The sequence below is a fragment of the Lissotriton helveticus genome, chromosome 1_1, assembly GCF_964261635.1.
Source record: "Lissotriton helveticus chromosome 1_1, aLisHel1.1, whole genome shotgun sequence".
Taxonomy (NCBI): Eukaryota; Metazoa; Chordata; class Amphibia; order Caudata; family Salamandridae; genus Lissotriton; species Lissotriton helveticus.
This window is the reverse complement of record NC_136057.1, coordinates 27,442,783-27,465,282: the sequence shown is the minus strand read 5'-3', so window position 1 is coordinate 27,465,282 and position 22,500 is coordinate 27,442,783. Positions and strand designations below refer to the sequence as shown.

Below are 22,500 nucleotides of genomic sequence, written 5' to 3'. Positions count from 1 at the left end.
GGAAGCTTGCACTGCTGCCGCCTGTGCTGTACCTGATCTATGTGTGAGGGAAGCTTGCACTGCTGCTGCCTGTGCTGTACCTGCTCTGTGTGTGAGGGAAGCTTGCACTGCTGCCGCCTGTGCTGTACCTGATCTATGTGTGAGGGAAGATTGCACTGCTGCTGTCGGTGCTGTACCTGTTCCATGTGTAAGGGAAGCTTGCACTGCTGTTGCCTGTGGTGTACCTGCTCCGTGTTTGAGTGAAGCTTGCATTGCCGTTGCCTGTGCTGTACCAGCTCCGTGTGTGATGGAAGATTGTGAGATCTGGCATAACGGAAGGATTGGTAGTGCGTGCACCGCTGCTTGGGGTATCTGCGAGATTTGTGTAAGTAAATGGAGAGGGGGGTGAGAGTTGGAAGAGAGAGTGAAACAGGCAGAAACGTGGAGAGTTAGAAGAAAGAGCGAAGGAATCTAAGCTGCGAGATGTGGCATAACAGAAGGATTGGTAGTGCGTGCACCGCTGCTTGGGGTATCTGCGAGATTTGTGTAAGTAAATGGAGAGGGGGGTGAGAGTTGGAAGAGAGAGTGAAAAAGGGAGAAACGTGGAGAGTTAAAAGAAAGAGGGAATGAATCTAAGCTGCGAGATGTGGCATAACAGAAGGATTGGTAGTGCGTGCACCGCTGCTTGGGGTATCTGCGAGATTTGTGTAAGTAAATGGAGAGGGGGGTGAGAGTTGGAAGAGAGAGTGAAACAGGCAGAAACGTGGAGAGTTAAAAGAAAGAGGGAATGAATCTAAGCTGCGAGATGTGGCATAACAGAAGGATTGGTAGTGCGTGCACCGCTGCTTGGGGTATCTGCGAGATTTGTGTAAGTAAATGGAGAGGGGGGTGTGAGTTGGAAGAGAGAGTGAAACAGGCAGAAACGTGGAGAGTTAGAAGAAAGAGCGAAGGAATCTAAGCTGCGAGATGTGGCATAACAGAAGGATTGGTAGTGCGTGCACCGCTGCTTGGGGTATCTGCGAGATTTGTGTAAGTAAATGGAGAGGGGGGTGAGAGTTAAAAGAGAGAGTGAAACAGGCAGAAACGTGGAGAGTTAGAAGAAAGAGCGAAGGAATCTAAGCTGCGAGATGTGGCATAACAGAAGGATTGGTAGTGCATGCAGTCATAGATGTGCCTCGTGCTTGCTAAAAAATAGAATAAACTGTCTTTCCATATATGTAAAAACTCTTAATGGTGTTTGTTCCATTCTAGCCGCTGGTTACAAAGGGACTTGTGCTAGGACGTAGGCATTGCCGTTTACTATCGCTACAAACAGTGCAGGGCTTTGGTGAAACACGGCGACATGCAAACTCTTTTGGAAGTGCTTTCACAACTTGGTTTGATTGGGAATTCCATTTTTTGCAAAAGAAGCAGTTCACGAATTTAAACCCTGCCCCCTTGCCCTTCATGTCCGAATTTCCTTCTTGTCCGGCTTTATGGAACATAATATTGATTTTACTGGAACGTGTGTGGGTGAAAGGCATACAAATTGTGTTCTTGTTTCTGTTTACTGTAGACTCTTGTTTTGTACAGTTTAACTTAGGTGTCCGGAGCGGCGAGAGGGAACAGACGGAGGGAAGGCCAGATAAGGGGAGGGGGGAAGAGAGTAGGGGAGGCACGGCCTAGCGGCCGTGCAATCAAGAAGTGAGGGGGCGGGAGAGTAGGCAAGGCAGGCGGCTGGGGGGAGGGGGGAGGAGAAATGCGACGCGACATGGCAGGCAGAGAAAATGGGGAGGGGGCGGATCCGGAGGTGCGTCGTGACACTCGTGAGGGGGAGTGGAGAAGGAGGGGGGAGTAGAGTAGGGGAGGCACGGCCTAACGGCCGTGCAATCAAAAAGTGAGGAGGCGGAGCTGGGGGAGGCTGTGACAGAGAGAGCAGGCAATGCAGGCGGCTGGGGGCTTGTGCACGCGCTTTGAAGCTCATTGCGCATGCGCATTGAGCTTCAATTTCTCGTGCACTGCAAGGAATCGCCACGATTCCTTGCAAGTTGGATAAAGAGTGGATAAGCCCCCATAGTCTCGCAAGCTCGATGCGCATGCGCATCGACAGGCGAGACCTAAAAATCAATGAAGACATTTTTCAATAATATTATATAGGACGGACCTAAAGGCAAAATGAATGAAATGATAAAACACAATCATAAATAGACAATAAAATAGCAAAAAATTCAAGAACGTTTAGGGTAATCATGGGGGTTTGGAAACTTCTTGTTGACTAGGTGGCATCCGAAAAGAGCGACTGGCCCAAACATCCAGATACAAAGTAACAGGGGACCATAAGTCTAGACGTTTTGCTGCCATGTGTATAGGAAAAACAAAAAAGTATCTAGCCTATGATTATGACAGACGTTGTACCACCATGCTTTGAAAGAGATCTTTGAAAAGTCTTTCCAATTAACTCTAATTTGCTGGAATGCAACTGCTAACAATAAAGCAATGATTTTAACATTGAGTGTAGCATTTTCCCAGCAGGAAAAGAGGCTTCCTAGGAAAGCGTGAGCAAAGGGGAAAGGGATGTGAGTCTGGAAAATTAAATTAATTTGACACCAAACTTGTTTCCAGAAATTATGTACAGTTTGACAGGAAAATAACGTGAAACAAATTAGCATTCGGGGAGGAGCATGTCCAACAGACATCTGGGGTCGTAGCAAATTTTTTATTCAAATCATGCGGTGTAACGAGGAGTCAGTTGTAGAGGAAAAACAATGTCTGCGTTATACTGGCTGCTCCTGGATGATTTGTGAATTTTGACCCATATATTCCATAATGATACTGGCCAAGAAGTGGCAAAATCACTCTTCCACTTTGGATTTTGACCGTATGGAGTCAGTGTTGTGGAGGGATCTGTAAAGAATGGAAGCCTTGGAAGCGGACTTTAGGAAGTCATGGAGTTGTGAAGTAGGATTGGAAGTGACAAGAGAGGTATGTGTATTGGACAGACCCTTTTAATTAAAAAGGAACTTAGAAATGTACTAATTGGGGGCTCCTCCATCCGCAAGCACTGTATGCATAGATCTCATAGGCGTATGACTATACGTGTCCACACTACATTTGTACATCCCTCCCTTACTCTTTCTCATGAGGGATTATTGGCATCTGCATGTCGACCATTCAGCTATAGTACGCTTACATGATTGCTGCTGCTGTACTGTAATGTAAGTTGCCAACATGGTACTCCAAAAAAAAAGACACTTCATGGGAGCTACAAGGGATCACTGATGTTCGAACGTTTAGTGTGCCTTGTGGCATTGGTAAGCTACCCCTCTAGCAGGGTGCACTATGCCACTGGTGAGGGTTCAGGTGTATGAGCCCTGTACCCCTACAATGTTTAAGACCATTCTTAGACATTGTAAGTGTAGTAAAGCAATAAAGAGTAAATGGTCTGGGAGTTTGTCGTTATGAGTCCTCCGCACCATAATGGCCTTGCTGAAACCAGGGGAGTTTGTTATTAAACTTCTCTGCCCATTAAACTCACACAGATGCCAGTGTATGGTTTAATGCCAAATGCACTCAGAGGGCATGTTGGAAATGCCCTCTGAAAAACGACCTGACTATAGTGTCCTGGTTGAGTAGCTGCTCGCCAGCTACCACCACCAGATAGGTTTATGGACAACTGGGTTGAGAGTCTCCCGCTCTTGGGGTCCTGAAACAAAGCACATCCTGGGTTGAGGTGCAAAGCCTCCTCCCCGCTGATGGGCAGTGTCCACGAAGGGGAAGCTTCAAGGCTTGCCGCTTTTGTGAGCTGACCCAGCCATTTGCTGCTCCTCGCAACCTGTCCCCTACCGGTTCTGACCCCCATTTTAGAGGGAGTATTGGTGGGAAAACAAAGCTAGGAGGAGAGGCGGGCCCACTTTTGCCAAACCCACCCCTCAGGTGGGGGAGGCAAAGCGAAGCACAACTCAGTCCCCACCCTCTTGAAAATGGGGGGGGGGGCAACCAGAGTGAGACACTGGAGGCTGGCATAATAGGGGGTGTACCCACCCCAAGGAAGGAACCCATTGGTCCCCACCTGTACCTACCTGAAACACCCTTTAATTTAGTATTTAGGGGCAACCCCGAACCTTGCCTCATCAGACAAGCAAGAAGTAGAAGGACCGAAGAGCCGAGCTGAAGGAAGAGGATCACCACTGCCTTTGCCCCAGCCCTACCTGCCAGTCTGGACCTCGACCTGCAGCCCCCCAGAACCCAGAGGACATGCCCTGGCATTCCTACAAAGACTTTGTCTCCTGTGAGCACCGGACTTGTGCAAGAAACCAGACTCTGGCTTTGGCCAAATCAGTGTGTCTACACCACTCTGCACCATACCCCACAGCCCGAGTGGTTCAACACCACAAGGAGGTCTCCCTGATGATCCTGACCTGGGATCCGCCGCAAACAGACCCCTCCCTCCCTGCACCCCACCCTAGCCTCATAGGCTACCATTGGGCCTCAGCACTCTGCACCCCGCCGCCCTATTGCTTCTGAGGATGCTTTTTTGAGTGCATACTTGACCCTGGGGCAACCCTTGTTCTAACCCCAGAAACTCAACCCCAAGACAGTTTACTTACCTGCAAACCGACAACCTCATTTTTAGGTCTCGCACTGCGAACCGATCGCGAAGCGATCGTCGCTGCGAGACTCTATTGTAATCATTTCTGCTTACAAGGAGTCAAGGGAGACAGGAGACAAGTGATGTGCACGCGCAACCTTGCGGAATCGGATCAGGTCGCGCGCGCGTTCACAATCTCCTGTCTCCTTTGGCTCCTTGTAAGCACACACGCATGCACACACACATACATACATAGAGAACTCCCCCCCCTCTACTCACTGGTAGTCTTCTCCGGCTCTCCAGGCGGGGCTCTTTGCAGGCGGCGGCGGTCTCTTCCTTCGGTGCGGGCCTCTCACCTCACGGGAGCCCCGCTAGCGCCGGCCGCCCTTCTCCTCCTGCCCACACGTCCCAGTGCTGGGTAGGCTCCCGCCTGGGCTTCCGGTGTGTCTTGTCGTCCCGCCCCCGGCCTGCCTGACTTACGGCCGGGCGGCGGCGGCGATTCTTTTTTTTTTGCTGTGTCCATTCCGTACAGACTGTCTTTGAAAGACAGCCTAACACTGTTTTGCCGTGCCATAGTTGTATTGGAAACCTGTTACTCCGCTTTAGTTTGGCTTTGTTGAAGTTCTGTATTAGCTTACCGTTTGTTTCTAACTTCTCAGAATGTCCCTGGTCAGTGCACCACTGATCGCGCTTGGAGTTCAATTCTAACCGGTGTGCAAATTCTGCCCAAAACCACAGACCTCGTGCGAGAGACATGTTTGCTGCGAGTCATCGCCATCTAGCGGTATTTTGCAAAGGTGCACGCTTGCGTTTTCTTCAGTAGCACGTATAGCCACTGCCCAACATTTCATTGATTCTGGCGTTTCGCTGCACAAAAAACCCGTGGGAAATACTTACCGGCGAACAATGCATTGTGAATTGTTTTCAGCATGAACATTTTGCAAGATTGAGTTCGAAAAGTCGTGTGTATTTGGTGTTTTAAAAAAAAAAAAAAAACTTTCCTAGTTATTTTTGTAATGTCACGCTTTCCGTAAAATGTCAGTCCGATGAAGGATTTGTTACTCAGGGCGTCAGCACACAATTGATGACTTTAAAAAATCCACAAGCTCCCATCTACCATGACATGATCCAGGCATGGAGTGGAGCTCGGCCCTGATTACAGGGCTTTATGACACTACAGCACGCGCCACAGCTCTGCGGTGGACACTGGAGTCTGGGAGCGGACACTGCAGTCCTGCGCCAAGCTTCGCCTTCTGACACGTCTTGTGTGAGCTTGTCTGTTCCAACTGGGACTCAGCGTTCAAGCTGCGGATCTTGATCTACTTGGCTGCTCGTAGCAGCAGGTCTAACCGCATGATGTATAATGTACACCGTAGGTTACAGCGGCACCTGCTGCTTCAACAGAGAACTGTTCCTTAGATGGATACCTCTGTGTTAGTAGAGATGTTGATTGCTCGGTGTTAAGATGCGCAGCAGTAGGGCAGCTCCTTGGGGGCTAGTGCGTTGTTCACAGCCAGTATATCATACATCAAACGAATATTTCTTAATGTAGACTGTACGGTACCGTGAGGTGGAAGACGTAGTCCAGTGTCGGACTGGAACAAAGAAGTGTCCGGGAACCTAAATTAAAGTGGCTCGCATTTGCTAAAAAAGTGACCACTGTTTGCATATCAGTCCACTTTTGAACGTGTTAAGACACGCTGTATGGGTATGTTGTAAGGTGTGGGAGACTCTGTGCGTTTGTTTGCTACACGCATTTTTGTAGTAACATCAGGGAAATCTGCATTACAAACCCAGCCTACTTGGCCATTAAACAGGCACACAACCAGCTAAAAAAAATCGCCCCACGTCCTGATCAGTAAGAGCAGCCCATCAGGCAGGGCGTGCTTTCCCATAAGGCCATTCCGACCCTGATGTAGTGTGGTGCTGTAGAGTGCAGGTAAAACTTACACTTAAACCATGTATCTTTGATAACAAGTCCTTGATTTAAGACACAGTGTATCACTTTTTGGAGAACAGCACGGAGAGCTACACCTCTCTCCATTCCTGTTGAAATAGCCTCTTGCTAGTCCTGGGCTTACCGTGCCACTAGATTCAAGCGAGCCAGGCTGATGCTGGGTGAAACCCCGAAACCGGTCCTAGGATGCTTGTTTCTGGCTTGGCAGTTTGGGCTAGAGTGTTCCAATGAGGAGCAGGGTTAAAACTGATTTGCTTATGGCTGGATCTAAACTGGGGTGTCATGGTGATCAAAAGAATGATGGATTTAACCAGATCTCTTGATCAGGGGTGAATGTTTTGATATGTTCTGCATTCCGTCCATTTGTGTCTTTTGCTCTCTTGATAGCAGCAACCCCATGTGTGGTCACTCAGACCATTGCCACAGCTACTTGAAAGTACAATCCGACTTAGTATTAGACTTGCCGGGAGTCAGTCATTCCTGTTGTTCCTACTGCAAGCCTTTTACCCTAGCTAACGGTGAGGGGTGGGGCCAGGCCCCCCTTGCCAGTGAGTGCATGTGCCCCTGCACCTAACCTGCTACTTGTGGTACCTCATAGTTGATCGATTTGACAATGTTATACTGTGCAGTGAACTGTGTGGTAGATTGGTAGCTTGCATTGAGCAATCTCCAGATAGAGCTGTGCTGCCTGTAAACATGGGGTTTGCTTGCTAAGTAATGAATCGTCATTGTTTCACCAGTAAAAGCAAATTCATCAACTTTCTTAGCTGGGCTCTGCTTTTTTTCTTCCCTCTGTAACTTGTAGGCTCTGTTTTAAAGTGTCTTGTTGGGTGACAGTTGCTCATGATCTCCACTGCATCTTCTGGGTCAGATCACATTTATTTTAGCAGTTTTTACGTCACATTTGTGTCCAAAAATTGTGGTCCTACCATGTGGTGTTTTGTAGATACTGGTAACAACATATTTGTTAAGTCCGCATTTACTTATAGATTATCTGTGTGGGGTGGCGAGCACAATGCTTCGGAAAAATCATTTGTATCAATGCATGTTAAATCTGCGCCCTTAGGCTGCCCGAGGAGGGGGAGGGCAAGCTACTTCCTTAGTCTAAAGGTAGACGTTCGAGTGATCATTAATGGATCCTTGAGTTGGCGACTTATCCTTCACCATGCCCAGCTCCACATGTAAAATGGCCAAATGTATATATTGTCTTTGAAAAAAAAAATTAAGGCCCTGTTGCCTTGGGGTTTCTCAAGATCTGCTGATTTGTTATTTGTAATATCAATACATTTAAGCCGCGTAAATACAACACATATTGCATTACAAATGCTATAAGTGTCACAAAACTATTAATATAGCTATTTTCAAAAACAAAACATAAATAAAAAAATTGTCATTTACAATACCAATAGCTCAAATTTTCCTAATGCGAGACCTATTGCATTGCAAATGCTTGTTCTCCATGCTATTGCATGGACTGTTTTCCTCTGAAAATCTTCTGTTGAGGGAGCTTCTAAGAGGCTATGCTCTGGTTCCGTGCCTAGGGAGATATGGGCCCTCAAAGTGTGTTGCAGCTGCTGCAGATACTTATGAATTGTGTTGTTGCCAGATGCACCCTTCCAACCTTTTGAAGGCAAGTTAGGGAGAGACAACCATACATGGAATAAAATTCATATCTTATTAGCTTGACAGCTTTGAACATTCCATCTCCATTCTTTTATCTATGCAGGGATTTGGTTCCTTCCGACTGCATGGAAAGTAAACACACACTTAACGTCAGAAATAGGCCACTGATAGATGCCTCTGCAGGGTAGCAGGCCTGCTGAAATTCTTGAAATTCAAAGGGACACTGTCCAGTTAATTTAGTTATTACTCTAGCCAGTTAAGAGGACTAAGCAGTCTCACTCTGCATATCTTGTGCTGGCCTAAAGGTATTTTGATGCTTTGTAATTGATTCATCTTTGTTAAAATGTCACTTAAAATGCTTGTACAAGAAAGGAAGACCATTGGCCATGGTGTAACCTCTGTGATTGCCACATGCCCTCTGGTCCCAGAAACATGCCTCATTACCTGCTCCATGAAGTTGAAGAAAGGTTTTGCTGCCTGCCCAAAAAGCTAAACTGTACTTTTCAGGAGGAGGTGAGAAAATCCCAGTCAAGAGCATAATAAGCTCACTGGAAGGAGTGTTGTGTGGGCCTCTTGAGAAACCTAACCTCTTCCTTGTAATAGGAAGTACAGGCAGATCGAGAAACTCCTCTGCTACCTTAAAGTAAAAAATTGTGAATCTGCTCCATCAACGACCATTCCCGTAGGCTGTCTGTACCAAGTTTTCTCAGTTGCTTCAAAGGAAACAGCAGGACGGGCTGTCTTCAACTCCCAGTTTTGGAGCTGGCTTCCCTTGGTTTGAAGATATAGTCTGGAATCCTGAACTATTTGAGCTATCGTTCTAGCCTTTGCGGTTCCAGAACAAGCGACTTTTGAAGCTGCAGTCACATATTTCCTTAATCTTACCAAAGGCTCTCTGTGCCAGCATGACTGGCTGTTGGAGCCTCGCCACTGAAAATCTTCACAGCATCCAGCATTTACTGAGACGCAGGACCATGCCTCATAAGGCTACTGAATGCAGGGATAAATCATCAAGCACTCTTTTAGCGCTATAAAAGCAATAGCTGGAATTCAGGTGGGCCATTAATTGAACTCTCATCTGGGTACCAGCAACCTGATACTGTCACCAGGGAAGTCTGAAAAACGTCTTGCTGAAGGGCAGCTCGTTGTGTTGGTTGTGCATTTTTACCCAGTGTATGCGCTCAGACCCCTAAAACATGTTGCCATTGGCATAAAATCTGATTGGCACATTTGGCTTTTATTAAAGGACATAGTATATGGTGAAGAACCGCACTCATAACTAGTGGCGTAAAAGGTTTCTTATCTTCTTTATGGGGCTCTCTGTTTCGCCCCATAAAGAAGATAAGAAACCTTTTACGCCAGCAGTAAGTCGGGGAAGTCCGTCTGATGGGACAGCTCTAAAAGAGAAAAGAGTACGTCACAGTAACTTTTTTCCAATGGCTGGCCACGTTTAGCATGAACGGTGACGCCAACCAATGGAAAAGAGGTGCGGGGCTTAACCCCGCTAGTGAAAGGTAACTCTGAAACATAAAATCGCGCCAGCGAGACTGTACATGTGCGCAGCCTACGCTAGCCGAGACCTAAAAACACAACGTTATGTAAAACAACGTCTGCCCACTTTATCAAGCGGTCCATCCCTTTTACTCCAATGCAAAATAGCCATTTGTTCATCTGAGCCTTCCACCTGGTTGCCCAGTTGTATCTGAGTTCATTCTTTGTAAAGTAGTATTGGTAATATTTGTGTGACGTGCTCTGGTGCCCTTTGGGGCATTCTCTGCTACTATTTATTTAATAAGCAACATAATCTGTCTCCGAAGTAAGGCCATAAGGGATTTTTTTTTTTTTTGCAGAGTTTTATATAGCGCGAACTAGAACCGAATCAGTTATCAGAGCGCTTTACATAGCACCAGTTACGTTACATGAGGACACTTTCATTTTAGGCACGGGGAGATTAAGTGATTTGCCCAGAATCACAGGGGTTTTTTGGCGTCGTTACCGAGACTCGAACCGAGTTCCCCAGGTCCGAGGTCGAGCGCCTTAGCCGTTAGGCCAACCCCTCTCCCCTTACATACATAGGAACACAGGATACATAGGAACATCTTAAATATGCTGCCAGTTCTCTCCCCAATATGTATGATGCAAAATGTGCTGTCACAGAACAGGTACGTTCCATAATTTGGTGCCAAAATGTACTTTTCCTACACGTCTGATCTAATTGAAGTTCCGATGCTGAAATACACAATTCATTTTTGTTTGCTTAACGTTTATCCCATGCTGACATTTTTGGCAGTAAATTCACATATGTTTACAGAAGTTGTTCAGTTATTCTAGAATATAAGCTATGCTCGGTTCCCTCTGATCATCCAGATTGTTGTTTGGGACTCTTAAGTTTTAGAAAAACTGTTCTAAAGTCAGAAAGTATTGTGCCAAGGCCTACGAGACCAGGTTTGAATTTCCAGCTAGATTCAAGTCTAGCTTTGGAAGGGGACAGACATACATAGGCTGTGTCTGTCCTACATCTGTTTCAGCTTGAATTCGAAGGCTATTCCAGTTGATCACGGCTGGGCAGTAAATGGTATCTTCTAGGCAGCGCCTGCACGGTTTCTTCGATGCATGCTGTATCTTCGAGACATACTGTATTAACTCTGTGGGCTTATTGCAGGCTCATCGCTTTTCAGTCATTCCTTTGTGTGCCCTTCAAAATCCTTGTTTTTCTGTGGTGAATCGGTTATATTTTTCCCTCCTTTTGGTGTTTTGTTCTCTCCCATGGAGGCTGGCCCTATTACATGTAGTCTTTCCTTTCCGCCCATTTATGTTAGTTTTGGCGCTCCATTTTCTTCGGTTGGCTTGTTTTTTAGGAATGTTGTGTTTTTGGGCTTTCTGACCAAAACCCGCTCAGTCAACAGCCTTTTTAGTTTACAAACACACTATTCCCCCCTATATGTAATAAGTCAACGTGTAAATGATTGGACTTTAATATAAAATGTTTGTTTACTGTAAGATATTTATGTGACCACTTATATGATTTGTGCGCTCCATACTTCAAGGCCCCTCCCCCTGATGTACCGTGCAGCTGAGTGCGTGCAGTTTGGCCCTCTATGGGCCTGGGCATCTCCTCATTCAGTGGAGTCCAACATGTCTGGTGTTCATTCTGAAGAGGACATACCTGCTTACGTTCTGTGGGGTAATTGCGCGATTTATAACACCATCTCTCTTGTTTGGTTTAACATTAAATTTAGTTTACTCTTCAGTTGTCAAGTGACTTCATGTCTTCCATGGAACCTGCAAGTCCCAAAATGACTTGTAGGTTCCCAACAAGTTGAGAAGTGTATAATTTGATTACCAGGTTTCATATATTCCTTTTTGGTGGACCCTAAACCATTTGAATGGCCACTCCCCAGACTTTTTGCCTTTTGGTCCTCTTGTTGCTGTGTTCGTTTTTGTTGGCTTTAGAACTATGCGCATTGCTACCCACTACTGTAGCTCTAAACTTATGTCTCAGGCCTGCACTCCTTAAGCTGGCCATGTAGTTTTGAAACTATCATGTCGACTTGTCAGGATAAAAACCTGCCATGCCTGAAACCATCCTATTTTTATGGTTCCCTTATGGTTCCCGTAGACTGTGCATGCGCCATCTCTTTGAGACATTTTGTTTACCATAAGTGGGCTTGGAGCCTTCCCGTTACTTGCCATTGATGGGCTTCAAAGACTCTCTCAATTGCTTGCTTCCTGCTGGTCAGTTCTGCAGTCGGCACATCCCTTTTCTTGCATGGGATCCTCCCCTGGAGCATAGACCAAGTACTTGTGTCCTTGCACTGCTCGCACTTTTTGTTGAGCCACTGTACAGAGTGCATCTTTCCTAGCTGTTGTCTGCCTAGGTTTGCTTGTTCCTCCTCCCTTGTTTATGTAGCTTTCGCCACTGTTTGCAACTGCATCTTGGCGATAGCCTTACTGTGTTTATTTAAAACCTTTTTAGGTCTCGCCTAGACGAAAGCAAAAGCAAAGCTTTTGCTGTCTAGGGAGACTACTTATGTCGCCACTTTCCAGGGATTCCGGGGAATGTAGACAGCAGACTGTGACGAGCTTGTCCTCCTGGCGATTGTATCTCGTGAGCGCGCACGTCGCGGTCCCTGCTATTCCCATGCACAGAAAGGCTCCTGCACGCATGCGCACATACACACACTGCATACACACACACACACACGCACCCCCCCTTTAACAGACACACGCGCAGACAGACACACGCACGCACAGACACACTACAACAGACACCGCGCACACCCCACCCCCACTCACCCCTCCTCCTCCGCAACACACTCACCTGTTCTGGCGGTGCTCGGCGTGCCTCTCGGGCGGCGGTTGCGCTTTGCGGGGCTCTCTCACCACATGAGAGCCCCGCCATCTTCATGCGCCCGGCCGCTCTTCACCCGGTCCCCCATCTCGGGACCGGGACTCGATCAGGAGCCCTCGGGGCTCCTCGGACAGTGGCTTCTCTCTCGCGCCGCGATGGGGGCGGGAGCTGCGATTGGCCGGCTGCCCAACCGCTTCCGGGTCGTCGCAGGCAGCGCGGCGGCCCGGCGGGAAGCGGGAACTTGTTTCCTCTCTGGGACTGCCAGTCTTATAGGAACATGGAGAATAATAGGGGCACGGGCAGGATCAATTAAATAAAACGTGGAGGCAACCATAGCGGCATATTCCAGAAGTAAACTTCCAATATTTCTTTGAAGTGGTTAGTGGGATTGCAGCTGCAACTTGAGTGTGAGGGTGCGGCAATTGAGGTGTGCGCAGCTCGTAAGCGACCTTGGCATCTCCAAGCTCCACCAGTTTAAAGGGTTGTACTTTTTAAGCAGCCTGTGACATTAGCTAATTAATAACTTCGAAAAAACTAATTCTATTGAATTTGTGATTTTATAAGCAGATATCAGACAGTGCGTGCACCTTGTAGTGCCTCAGTTGTTCAGGCACATGCAGTCTCTGATAAAATACTGATTTAATATTTTATATACATATTGCACGAATGCTGCATTTTGATTCAACTAATAATAGGATTCAAAAGGATGAATGCGTAGAATAATGTAAGCAGAAACTTTCATGTATTGCGTGCCAGTGCCCATCCATGCCTAAGGAATTGTTGCAGTCGGCAAGGTCTCACATAAATGCAGTTCTGTTTTGGCCTTGTTTCTTACTGCAGTCACTTCACTTTAACAAGCAATTGCAATGCAATAGGTCTCGCATTTGTGAGAGTTTAAGATATTGGCATTGTAAATGACAATGCCTTTTATTTATGTTTTAAAAACCAATACATAAATAAAAGGCACTGTCATTTAAAATGCCAATAGCTCAAACTCTCACAACTGCGAGACCTATTGCATTGCAAATGCTTGTTTAATTTGCCGGAGTTTGTGCTTCAGGCGTGACTGTGAGGGTATCTTACACAAGATTGTTTATACTTGGCTCAAGCGCATGTTATCGCTTTATGGGGACTTCTTGCACACACTTTGTTGTCTTCCATTTCCTTTGAGATAAGAAAATGTGCTTCAAATGCTCTCTTCTCTTGCAATGTTATGGGGAAAATTCTCATTTATCTGTTTTCAGGACTCTTACGGGTTCCCCAGCTTCAAAGGCCACTGAAATGCGGATAATGAGACCCGCATCGCTATGTGTTGGTGCATAACTGTGCCCTTTGAACCTGCGCAACCCCATTCAAGTCCAACAGCGCCAAAACTTTTTGAGATTGTGGAGCAAATGAGCTAATGTGAACATGTAAGGAAACAGATAATCATGGCCCCCACCCCCCCTTTAACATTGCAAGAGAAAAGAGTATGGGCAGCACATTTTCTTATCTCAAACAAATGGGGCCTTGCATGCGAGGGGTTGTTGATTTACTTTTATTCCGCCTCGGACAGTGCTAGTGCTGCCTTTCATTTGTTAGACCGCTTTAAACAATAGTAGTGACTGCACCTCACCCACAACCTACATTTTATTCTAAACTTTACTGTGGCAAAAAAAACGAGCTTCGAGGACACACTTTTGCTGCGCTTTTAAAAACCATTCATTCTTAAGGTCTCTTGCTGCCAACATACATTGTTGGTGAAAACAAGAGCTCCATACCAGACATGCTGCGTCTATTGTTTATTTAACATAGAGAATAGAGCTAGTCATTCCGTGGTGTACTATCTGTCCTACCTACATTGCCAGGCTGGGCCACAATTTACTATCGAGATACAGATACGGCACCTATAAATCACAAGGCCTAGCCATAGGACACAGATTTTGCTCACTTTTGAACATGTAGGATAACTCCTCTCAGGATTTCTCATAAATCGATGCCGCTGTACATCCTGAACAGTGGATTCTCAAAATCCTACCACAGGTCTGCTTTTTTTTGGAGCCTTCGTTACCACAACCTTTATCTACTCTGTTAGCCTTGAAAAAGTCCCTATGTGTCGAAGTACGTGTCGGCTGTAATCCATTGTTGAATATACTGAAGATTGGCTGTTCCAATTATGAATGTACAGGAGATTGCAGAACTCTTCTTTCTTCAATGAACCATCTAATTGAATCTGCACAACAAATCCTCACTTTCATGGACTTTATCATTTTTCTGGACTTCGGAGTGCTGTGGTATCTTTTGTTGCTCATTGTACATAGTGGACCTCTCGGTCCAGTGAGGTTTGTGCACCCCTGGTAATAGGGCGTTTGATACCATTAGAACACTATTTGCAAGTTTTCAATTTTATATTATACCCACATATACTTACGTATTCAGTGGTGCGATTGTAATGCCACAGTTGGTACTATATAGCAGGCATTTTTAGCTCAAGCACACATTATCACATTTGGGTAACTGCTTGTCTGTTATACACACGCTCTGTCGCATTCTGTTTCCTTTTAGATTAGAAAATGTGCTTCCCACCTCGTCCCTTGCAATGTTACTGTGGAAATTTCATTTATCTTTCCTATATGTGTATGTTGGTTAATTTGCACAATTTACATCAATTTAAATTATTTCCTAAATTAGAAAAATATACAGCCTTTTCCACTAAACATAATGCAAACTTAATATCACACTACCCATTATCCACATTACTTATTTCCCACCACTACCCATCCCACTCTCTATATTAAGCACCACTAACCCACCGTTAAAATGTGCATTGTTCACTAGATCATAATACTTTTTTTATTTAGACAACCCTTGTCAGTGTCCCTACTTACCTTTCATTTCACATTTTAATTCAAAGCTCATACCATCCCTCACACAATAAATAACAAGAGAATAATGGCTGTTTCATAGCAATTTAGAATAAAACGTTAAACGTACTGTACAACCACTGTGCTGTACAACACAGCAAAGGTAAACTACACTAATGGCTCTTGCAGAGGTACGGCCTATTGGCTTTGCCAGTGCTTGTTTCTTTTTACTACAATGAGTAAGAGCATGCTGGGGTGGATCTCTTAATTGCAGACTGCCTCTCACCACTGACCTCGGTTTTCCTTTCTGTATTTTCCTCCACCACCTCTTGACCTTTAACCTGATGTTGCAGGACTACTCTGGGGGAAACCCCATAAACTCTTGTCCATAAGATATCCCTTCTCAGGGTAGGAGACACAAAGTTCTAATGCAGCAATCCGCACAGTGTGTTGGCAGGTAAACTCTGCTGAGTGTTCTGAATAGCATGCCTTTTCCAGGCACACTTTGACAATGGGTTAACTTCAGGTATAAAATATTTATTTGCTAATAGATTGTGATAAATGGCAATTTAAGTGGCAAATATGGCAAGTTTCTGATCATCGTATCTACAAAACCGCATATAGCCCCAGGGAACATCACTGCACCTCGCCTATTTTGGAAGAGGTTATTGTAAAATCCGATTCTGTGGGTTTTTGGCACTGGGTCAGCGCGTGGATTGTAATGCCTGATCTAGCCTAGGTCCGAGCTGGAGTTATAGGGGGTGCTAGGTTCCTGTAATGTCTGATCTCTTTGCACAGTTACCTGTATATTGACATTTCTCTTGCGTTTTCTTTAGAATGATGGGCGTTTGCGTCTCAACCGACAAGGCATCGTCTTCAAAAACAACAAGACTGGCAAAATGGACAACATCCAGGGCACCGACCTTTCCGAGGGTCTTTGGCGCAGGGTGGCGTTAGGCCATGGAATCAAGCTCACCACGAAAGCTGGCCAGGTCTTCAAATATGATGGCTTTCGCGATTCGGTAAGATCCTCATTAACGGTTTGTCTATTTGACAGATGGTTAAGTCCATGGTGACCTCTTGTAGGGCAGAAGTAAGGGTAGCAGTGGTGACATCTCTCCTGGTAATGCCACACATTTAAATCTGTAAGATTTACGGTGTGCTTTCACTGTTGAGTTTAAAGATCTGTACAGTAAGATCGATTACTCTATTCTTGAAAGCATAAAACTTAGTGTGTAGCTTGAAGGGTTGTTAGTCTCTCTGTTAGGTAGTAAATCTTCCAACCCTCCTCAGAGCTACGCAAAGCAAACAGACACCAGCAGCAGCAAAACACAGGAAATATATTTGCACCTTTCTTCGTTTATTGGCATGCCAATGCAGAAGGCAGACACACATCCCAGTGTCCCGTCTTGTAACAAGCTTCTTCTACCCCACATAGATATTCAGGGGAGCATATATAGGGCAGAAAGTGCTGTCATCAGTAAAATCCTTAGATGTGTACAAGGCCAAATACGGCTATATATATCTATATATAGAAATAGAATTGTCATGCAAGCACAAGAAATAGAGTCAAATAAGCACACAAGGGAACAGAAAGCAAGTTTAAGCGAAACCTGCAAGATTCAGAGGCTTTGGACAGCTGTTAACCCCGAATATGTCAGAGGGCAATAACGGTCCGTGGGTCAGGCTGGAATAGATTTGTAAAGGAGGGGTGATTTTAGGAGCACAGAGCAAGCAGTTTGGTCAGAGACGCAGCTCAGTGGGTCTGAGAGAGTGTGGGGAGAATTTGGGATTGATTCACTTATTTGGCTGATGCAAACATATAGATATTTTTCCTCACACTCTCATTCCAGCAAATTAGCTAATGTGGACATGTAAAGAAACTCTGCTATGCCGTGCCCGAGCTGAATGTTGTGTGGCCTGATGCCCCAGACCTAACCCTGTAGATTTGCTTCGCTCTGTAGCCTCGTGTCAGACCTTGTAATGGGTGTATGTTTAGTGCCTCAGATCGTTCTATTGGTTGAATGGCCTGCTGTTAGATGCAGTGACCTATGTCGCCTTGTGATAGACCATCAATAGACCTATTGCAGTTCCTGCAGGAGCTGGGTGGGGTACTCATAACTGTGTCCACAATCACCTTCTGTAGCATACACTGGCTGGCATCAGATCATTGCACACTTTTTGTTGTTGCAGGAATTTGACAAGCTATCGGATTTCTTCAAGTCTAACTTCCGGGTAGATCTGGTGGAGAAGGATATGTGTGTCAAGGGCTGGAACTGGGGAACAGTGCGCTTTGGAGGTGAGTTAAACGGGGGAGGTTTCCCAGTGAAGCCCTTGGGGGTTGTCAGTGTTCATGGATCGGGTGTCTGTCGTCAAGGTCCTGGATCTAGTCATTTATCCTCTTTCCCTGCCTTTCTTGCTTCAGGTCAGCTGTTGACCTTTGACATCGGGGACCAACCAGCCTTCGAGCTGCCTCTTGGTAATGTCTCGCAGTGCACCACGGGTAAGAATGAGGTGACGCTCGAGTTCCACCAGAACGACGATGCTGATGTCTCTTTGATGGAGGTGCGCTTCTACGTCCCACCCAACCAGGAGGACAACACAGATCCTGTGGAGGTAGGGACATGCAGTGCGTAGATTCCATGCCGGGGTGGGTGAAACTTTAAAACTCTTTCTGATGAAGGTGAATGTTGCCCAATATTAATCCCTTGCAGGGTGGAAGCCTATGTAAACTTGTCTGATGAAGGTGCCAGTCAATTCTGCGCCAACTTGATAGTAGATATATCTGTACAGCATCAAGGCCCTACAGAGCTGAGCAGCACCGTAAACCTCATCTTTAGGTGGTGGTTATCCCTTCACAGAAGCATCAGTGTGCTTCTGGGATGGTTGGCTAACATGGTTGCGAAGGGTATTATCACTTCACTTCATAGATGTCCTGCAGGTGTGAATGCAAGTCTAACCCTGCATTTTCTGGAGGTGGCTGTCTCTGCACAACAGTGCCACACAGGTGGGTGCAGTCTAAACGTGACTGTTTCCGATGAAGCTGGCATTTAAACTGCTCAAGGTGGGTGTAGCTATCAGTGTATAGGATGTGACTGCCTGAGAAAAGGGTATACTGGAGTTGGGCATCGCAGCACGGCATCGATTCCCTACGTAGGTGAGCATCAGTCTGAGCACGGGTCTGACTATGGATATCGCTGCATCATGTGGTGTCTTTCAGGGGTGGGGGGCAAGTCTAAACCTACATCTGCTGGTGCTCACTCCTCTGTTCAGGGGTGAGACAGGTCTAAACCTGCATCTGCTGGTGCTCACTCCTCTGTTCAGGGGTGGTTGCAAGTCTAAACCTGCATCTGCTGGTGCTCACTTCTCAGTTCAGGGGTGAGGGGCAAGTCTAAACCTGCATCTGCTGGTGCTCACTCCTCTGTTCAGGGGTGAGACAGGTCTAAACCTGCATCTGCTGGTGCTCACTCCTCTGTTCAGGGGTGAGGGGCAAGTCTAAACCTGCATCTGCTGGTGCTCACTCCTCTGTTCAGGGGCGAATGCAAGTCTAAACCTGCATCTGCTGGTGCTCACTCCTCTGTTCAGGGGTGAGGGGCAAGTCTAAACCTGCATCGTCTGGTGCTCACTCCTCTGTTCAGGGGTGAGACGGGTCTAAACCTGCATCTGCTGGTGCTCACTCCACTGTTCAGGGGTAGTTGCAAGTCTAAACCTGCCTCGTCTGGTGCTCACTCCTCTGTTCAGGGGTGAGACAGGTCTAAACCTGCATCTGCTGGTGCTCACTCCTCTGTTCAGGGGTGAGACCGGTCTAAACCTGCATCTGCTGGTGCTCACTCCTCTGTTCGCGGGTGAGACAGGTCTAAACCTGCATCTGCTGGTGCTCACTCCTCTGTTCAGGGGTGGTTGCAAGACTAAACCTGCATCGTCTGGTGCTCACTCCTCTGTTCAGGGGTGAATGCAAGTCTAAACCTGCATCGTCTGGTGCTCACTCCTCTGTTCAGCGGTGGGGGCAAGTCTAAACCTGCATCTGCTGGTGCTCACTCCTCTGTTCAGGGGTGAGGGGCAAGTCTGCACCTGCATCTGCTGGTGCTCACTCCTTTGTTCAGCGGTGGGGGCAAGTCTAAACCTGCATCTGCTGGTGCTCACTCCTCTGTTCAGGGGTGAGGGGCAAGTCTAAACCTGCATCTGCTGCTGCTCACTCCTCTGTTCAGCGGTGGGGGCAAGTCTAAACCTGCATCTGCCTGTGCTCACTCCTCTGTTCAGGGGTGAGACCGGTCTAAACTGGCATCTGCTGATGGTCACTCCTCTGTTTAGGGGTGGGACAAGTCTAAACCTGCATCTGCTGATGGTCACTCCTCAGTTCAGGGGTGAGGGGCAAGTCTAAACCTGCATCTGCTGGTGCTCACTCCTCTGTTCAGGGGTGAGGGGCAAGTCTAAACCTGCATCTGCTGGTGCTCACTCCTCTGTTCAGCGGTGGGGGCAAGTCTAAACCTGCATCTGCTGGTGCTCACTCCTCTGTTCAGGGGTGAGGGGCAAGTCTAAACCTGCATCTGCTGGTGCTCACTCCTCTGTTCAGCGGTGGGGGCAAGTCTAAACCTGCATCTGCTGGTGCTCACTCCTCTGTTCAGGGGAGAGGGGCAAGTCTAAACCTGCATCTGCTGGTGCTCACTCCTCTGTTCAGCGGTGGGGGCAAGTCTAAACCTGCATCTGCTGGTGCTCACTCCTCTGTTCAGCGGTGGGGGCAAGTCTAAACCTGCATCTGCTGGTGCTCACTCCTCTGTTCAGGGGTGAGGGGCAAGTCTAAACCTGCATCTGCTGGTGCTCACTCCTCTGTTCAGGAGTGAGTGCCAACTGAAACCTTGGTGTGCTGAAGGGAGCCATCACTCCTGGCATTAATTAACATGTATAATTGTGCATGTCATAGATTTCCTACAGAGGCGGACACCAGTCTAAACCTGCATCTGCTCTGGTGGGAGTCACTGCGCAGTTTTTAAAATTGTATTACTATTTTTTATCATGCAGCTTTATACATAGCAATGTAATGCATATAACTATCAAAATGTCATATGAATCAATATAAGCCGCCCTTCAACAGTACATCTTCCAATACCCCATAAAAAAGGCTTCAATAACGTGCAAATGTCACCTGAAGTGAATAATTGAACAACTCCATAACCCCCGCAGCCTAATTGAACAACCTGCAGGCTGGTATGATAGTGCCAATAGTGCTTGCCAGTGCTTAAACTGGAATGCTGCCAGGCCTCTGTACCATGTGGACGTCCAACCAGCAGTATCCCTAGGGAACTCCGCTAAAGTGCAGATATCACCTAAAGTGCTTAATATATTCACCCTAGAAACACTTTGGGTGATTTAAGGGCCTCTGGAAGATTGCTAAACCCATAAGTCTTCAGCAATTATAACATATCAAATTGTCAAATCTAGATGATTGTGCAGAGAACCTTGTAATCTGTAATGCAAAGGATGCCCTATAATGCTGCTTGACGTTGGAAAGAGCCAGGCTGCCTGCAGTCTTAAGCAGTTGTAAAATGTTATTAACACATGGGGTCTTATTTCCTCGGACTAATGAAGTTCTCATACTTCTGGTAAGAAATAATCTTCTGGTAAGAAATAATCTTTCTCCACTTTGCAAGGGACATTTAAAAATAAAAATGGCACCAGAGGCAAAATTGACATTTTAATAAGGAAGATGCGACCTATAATAGAAAGGGGGAGAGAATTCAAAATTTGCAAACAGAGCTGAATTTTGCTTAAAAGAGAGTAGTTTAAGTAGTAAAGATCCAACATTAAATCCTTATAATACACACCTAAATACCTCTTTGTATTCAAATCCTAATTAGCCCTACGCTTGCGTGGTAAAACACCTGAAGTAGTGTTAAACGAGAGTCTCCGTTTTAGATTTGTTCATTTTATACCCCCTATACTCTCGCGTATACTCCTTTGGAAACTGATAAATTGTTATGTTATGTTATAAGTGGTTTTGTAACGCGCTCAATTACTACCGGAGTATCCTGGCGCGGTATACCGCTGGGGAACCCGTCCTGGCTTTCCCTGTGGGATGGTCCCTGCTGGGAGTCCCCAAGGTGAAGCCAGGCATCCCCAGCAGCGAGGGGGCCGTTGTGGAGATGAGGCAAGCTAATGCCCAGAGTTGCCGAGTGTGATCCCTGGTTAGAGTAGGCACCGAGGCGAGAATTATCGAGTCCGTTGACCCTGGTCCACGACCCTACCGCGTCGGGAATTGAACCCTGGTCCCGGGCCGACTCCTGCTTCCGGGTCTGCCGCCTCTAACCAGTGAGCCACACCACACCACATTGACACCACACAAATTGAGCTAATGGGTCAGTAAATAAAGCAAACAAAATCCGGGAGAGGGGGCAGCCTTGACGAGTACCTCCGTTTGGATACAGTGTATCTGCACACGCGTTATTTATAATCTGTTCGGGCCGAGGTGTTATTTTGGAGACGAAAGACTGACCTCATGAGCTTTAGTGGAAACTTGAATTTCTCCAAGATCCTAAATGAAGAAAAAATCTCAGCTCATGAGGTCAAAAGCTTTCTCTTCATCTAGCAGAACCTTAGTCGCTGCACAGTGTTGCTGTAGCAGCAGGATGGAAACCAGTCGTGATATTGATCTGTAGGGGGACCGTTCTTCCTGGAGCGAGGTGTCCTTCGCCAGCCGTCCAGGCAAAGGGCCTTCTGAAGTAGTGGAGACGGGCAGCCCTCAGTTACTCTAGCTCCAAGACCTCTTGGTAGGAAGCTACCTCGCTTCCTTTTTGTTCGGGACCGACCACAGCGTGTCACCTCTCAAATTCCATATTCCATATTCCATATTCAACTATACTAATATACTGCCCAAATAACTGAATAACATATCTACTACTCAACTTACTTCATATTTATACTATACTAATTTTCAACACTAATCCTTTATGGGTTCCGGAGTGGCGTGCTACTCGCCAGAAAAGCGCTTCAACACCCATCAGGGGTAACAAGTGCTATAGGAATGCAAATCTGTCTTCCCCTTTTATCCATCCGCTATCCTTCTCACTCCAAGTAACAGACTAATATCCACCACTGAAATGACCTCCTATTTCACCATATTAATTCACCACTAATCCTCTATAGTCTCCCTGAATAGCATCCGTCAACAAGCGAGCGTTAAATA

At 46.5% G+C, this 22,500-nt stretch overlaps 1 protein-coding gene across 3 annotated transcripts in view; it reads left to right on the top strand.

Moving 5' to 3' along the window:
• The window catches only part of SSRP1 (structure specific recognition protein 1), a 93,186-nt gene that overhangs the window by 13,819 nt on the left and 56,867 nt on the right, over window positions 1-22,500 (top strand). For all 3 annotated transcript variants that reach the window (XM_078674408.1, XM_078674564.1, XM_078674486.1), the window contains exons 3-5: window positions 16,157-16,342; window positions 17,514-17,619; window positions 17,746-17,936. In XM_078674408.1, the coding sequence (XP_078530534.1) occupies window positions 16,157-16,342; window positions 17,514-17,619; window positions 17,746-17,936 (483 nt within the window). The remainder of the gene's footprint in view (window positions 1-16,156; window positions 16,343-17,513; window positions 17,620-17,745; window positions 17,937-22,500) is intronic.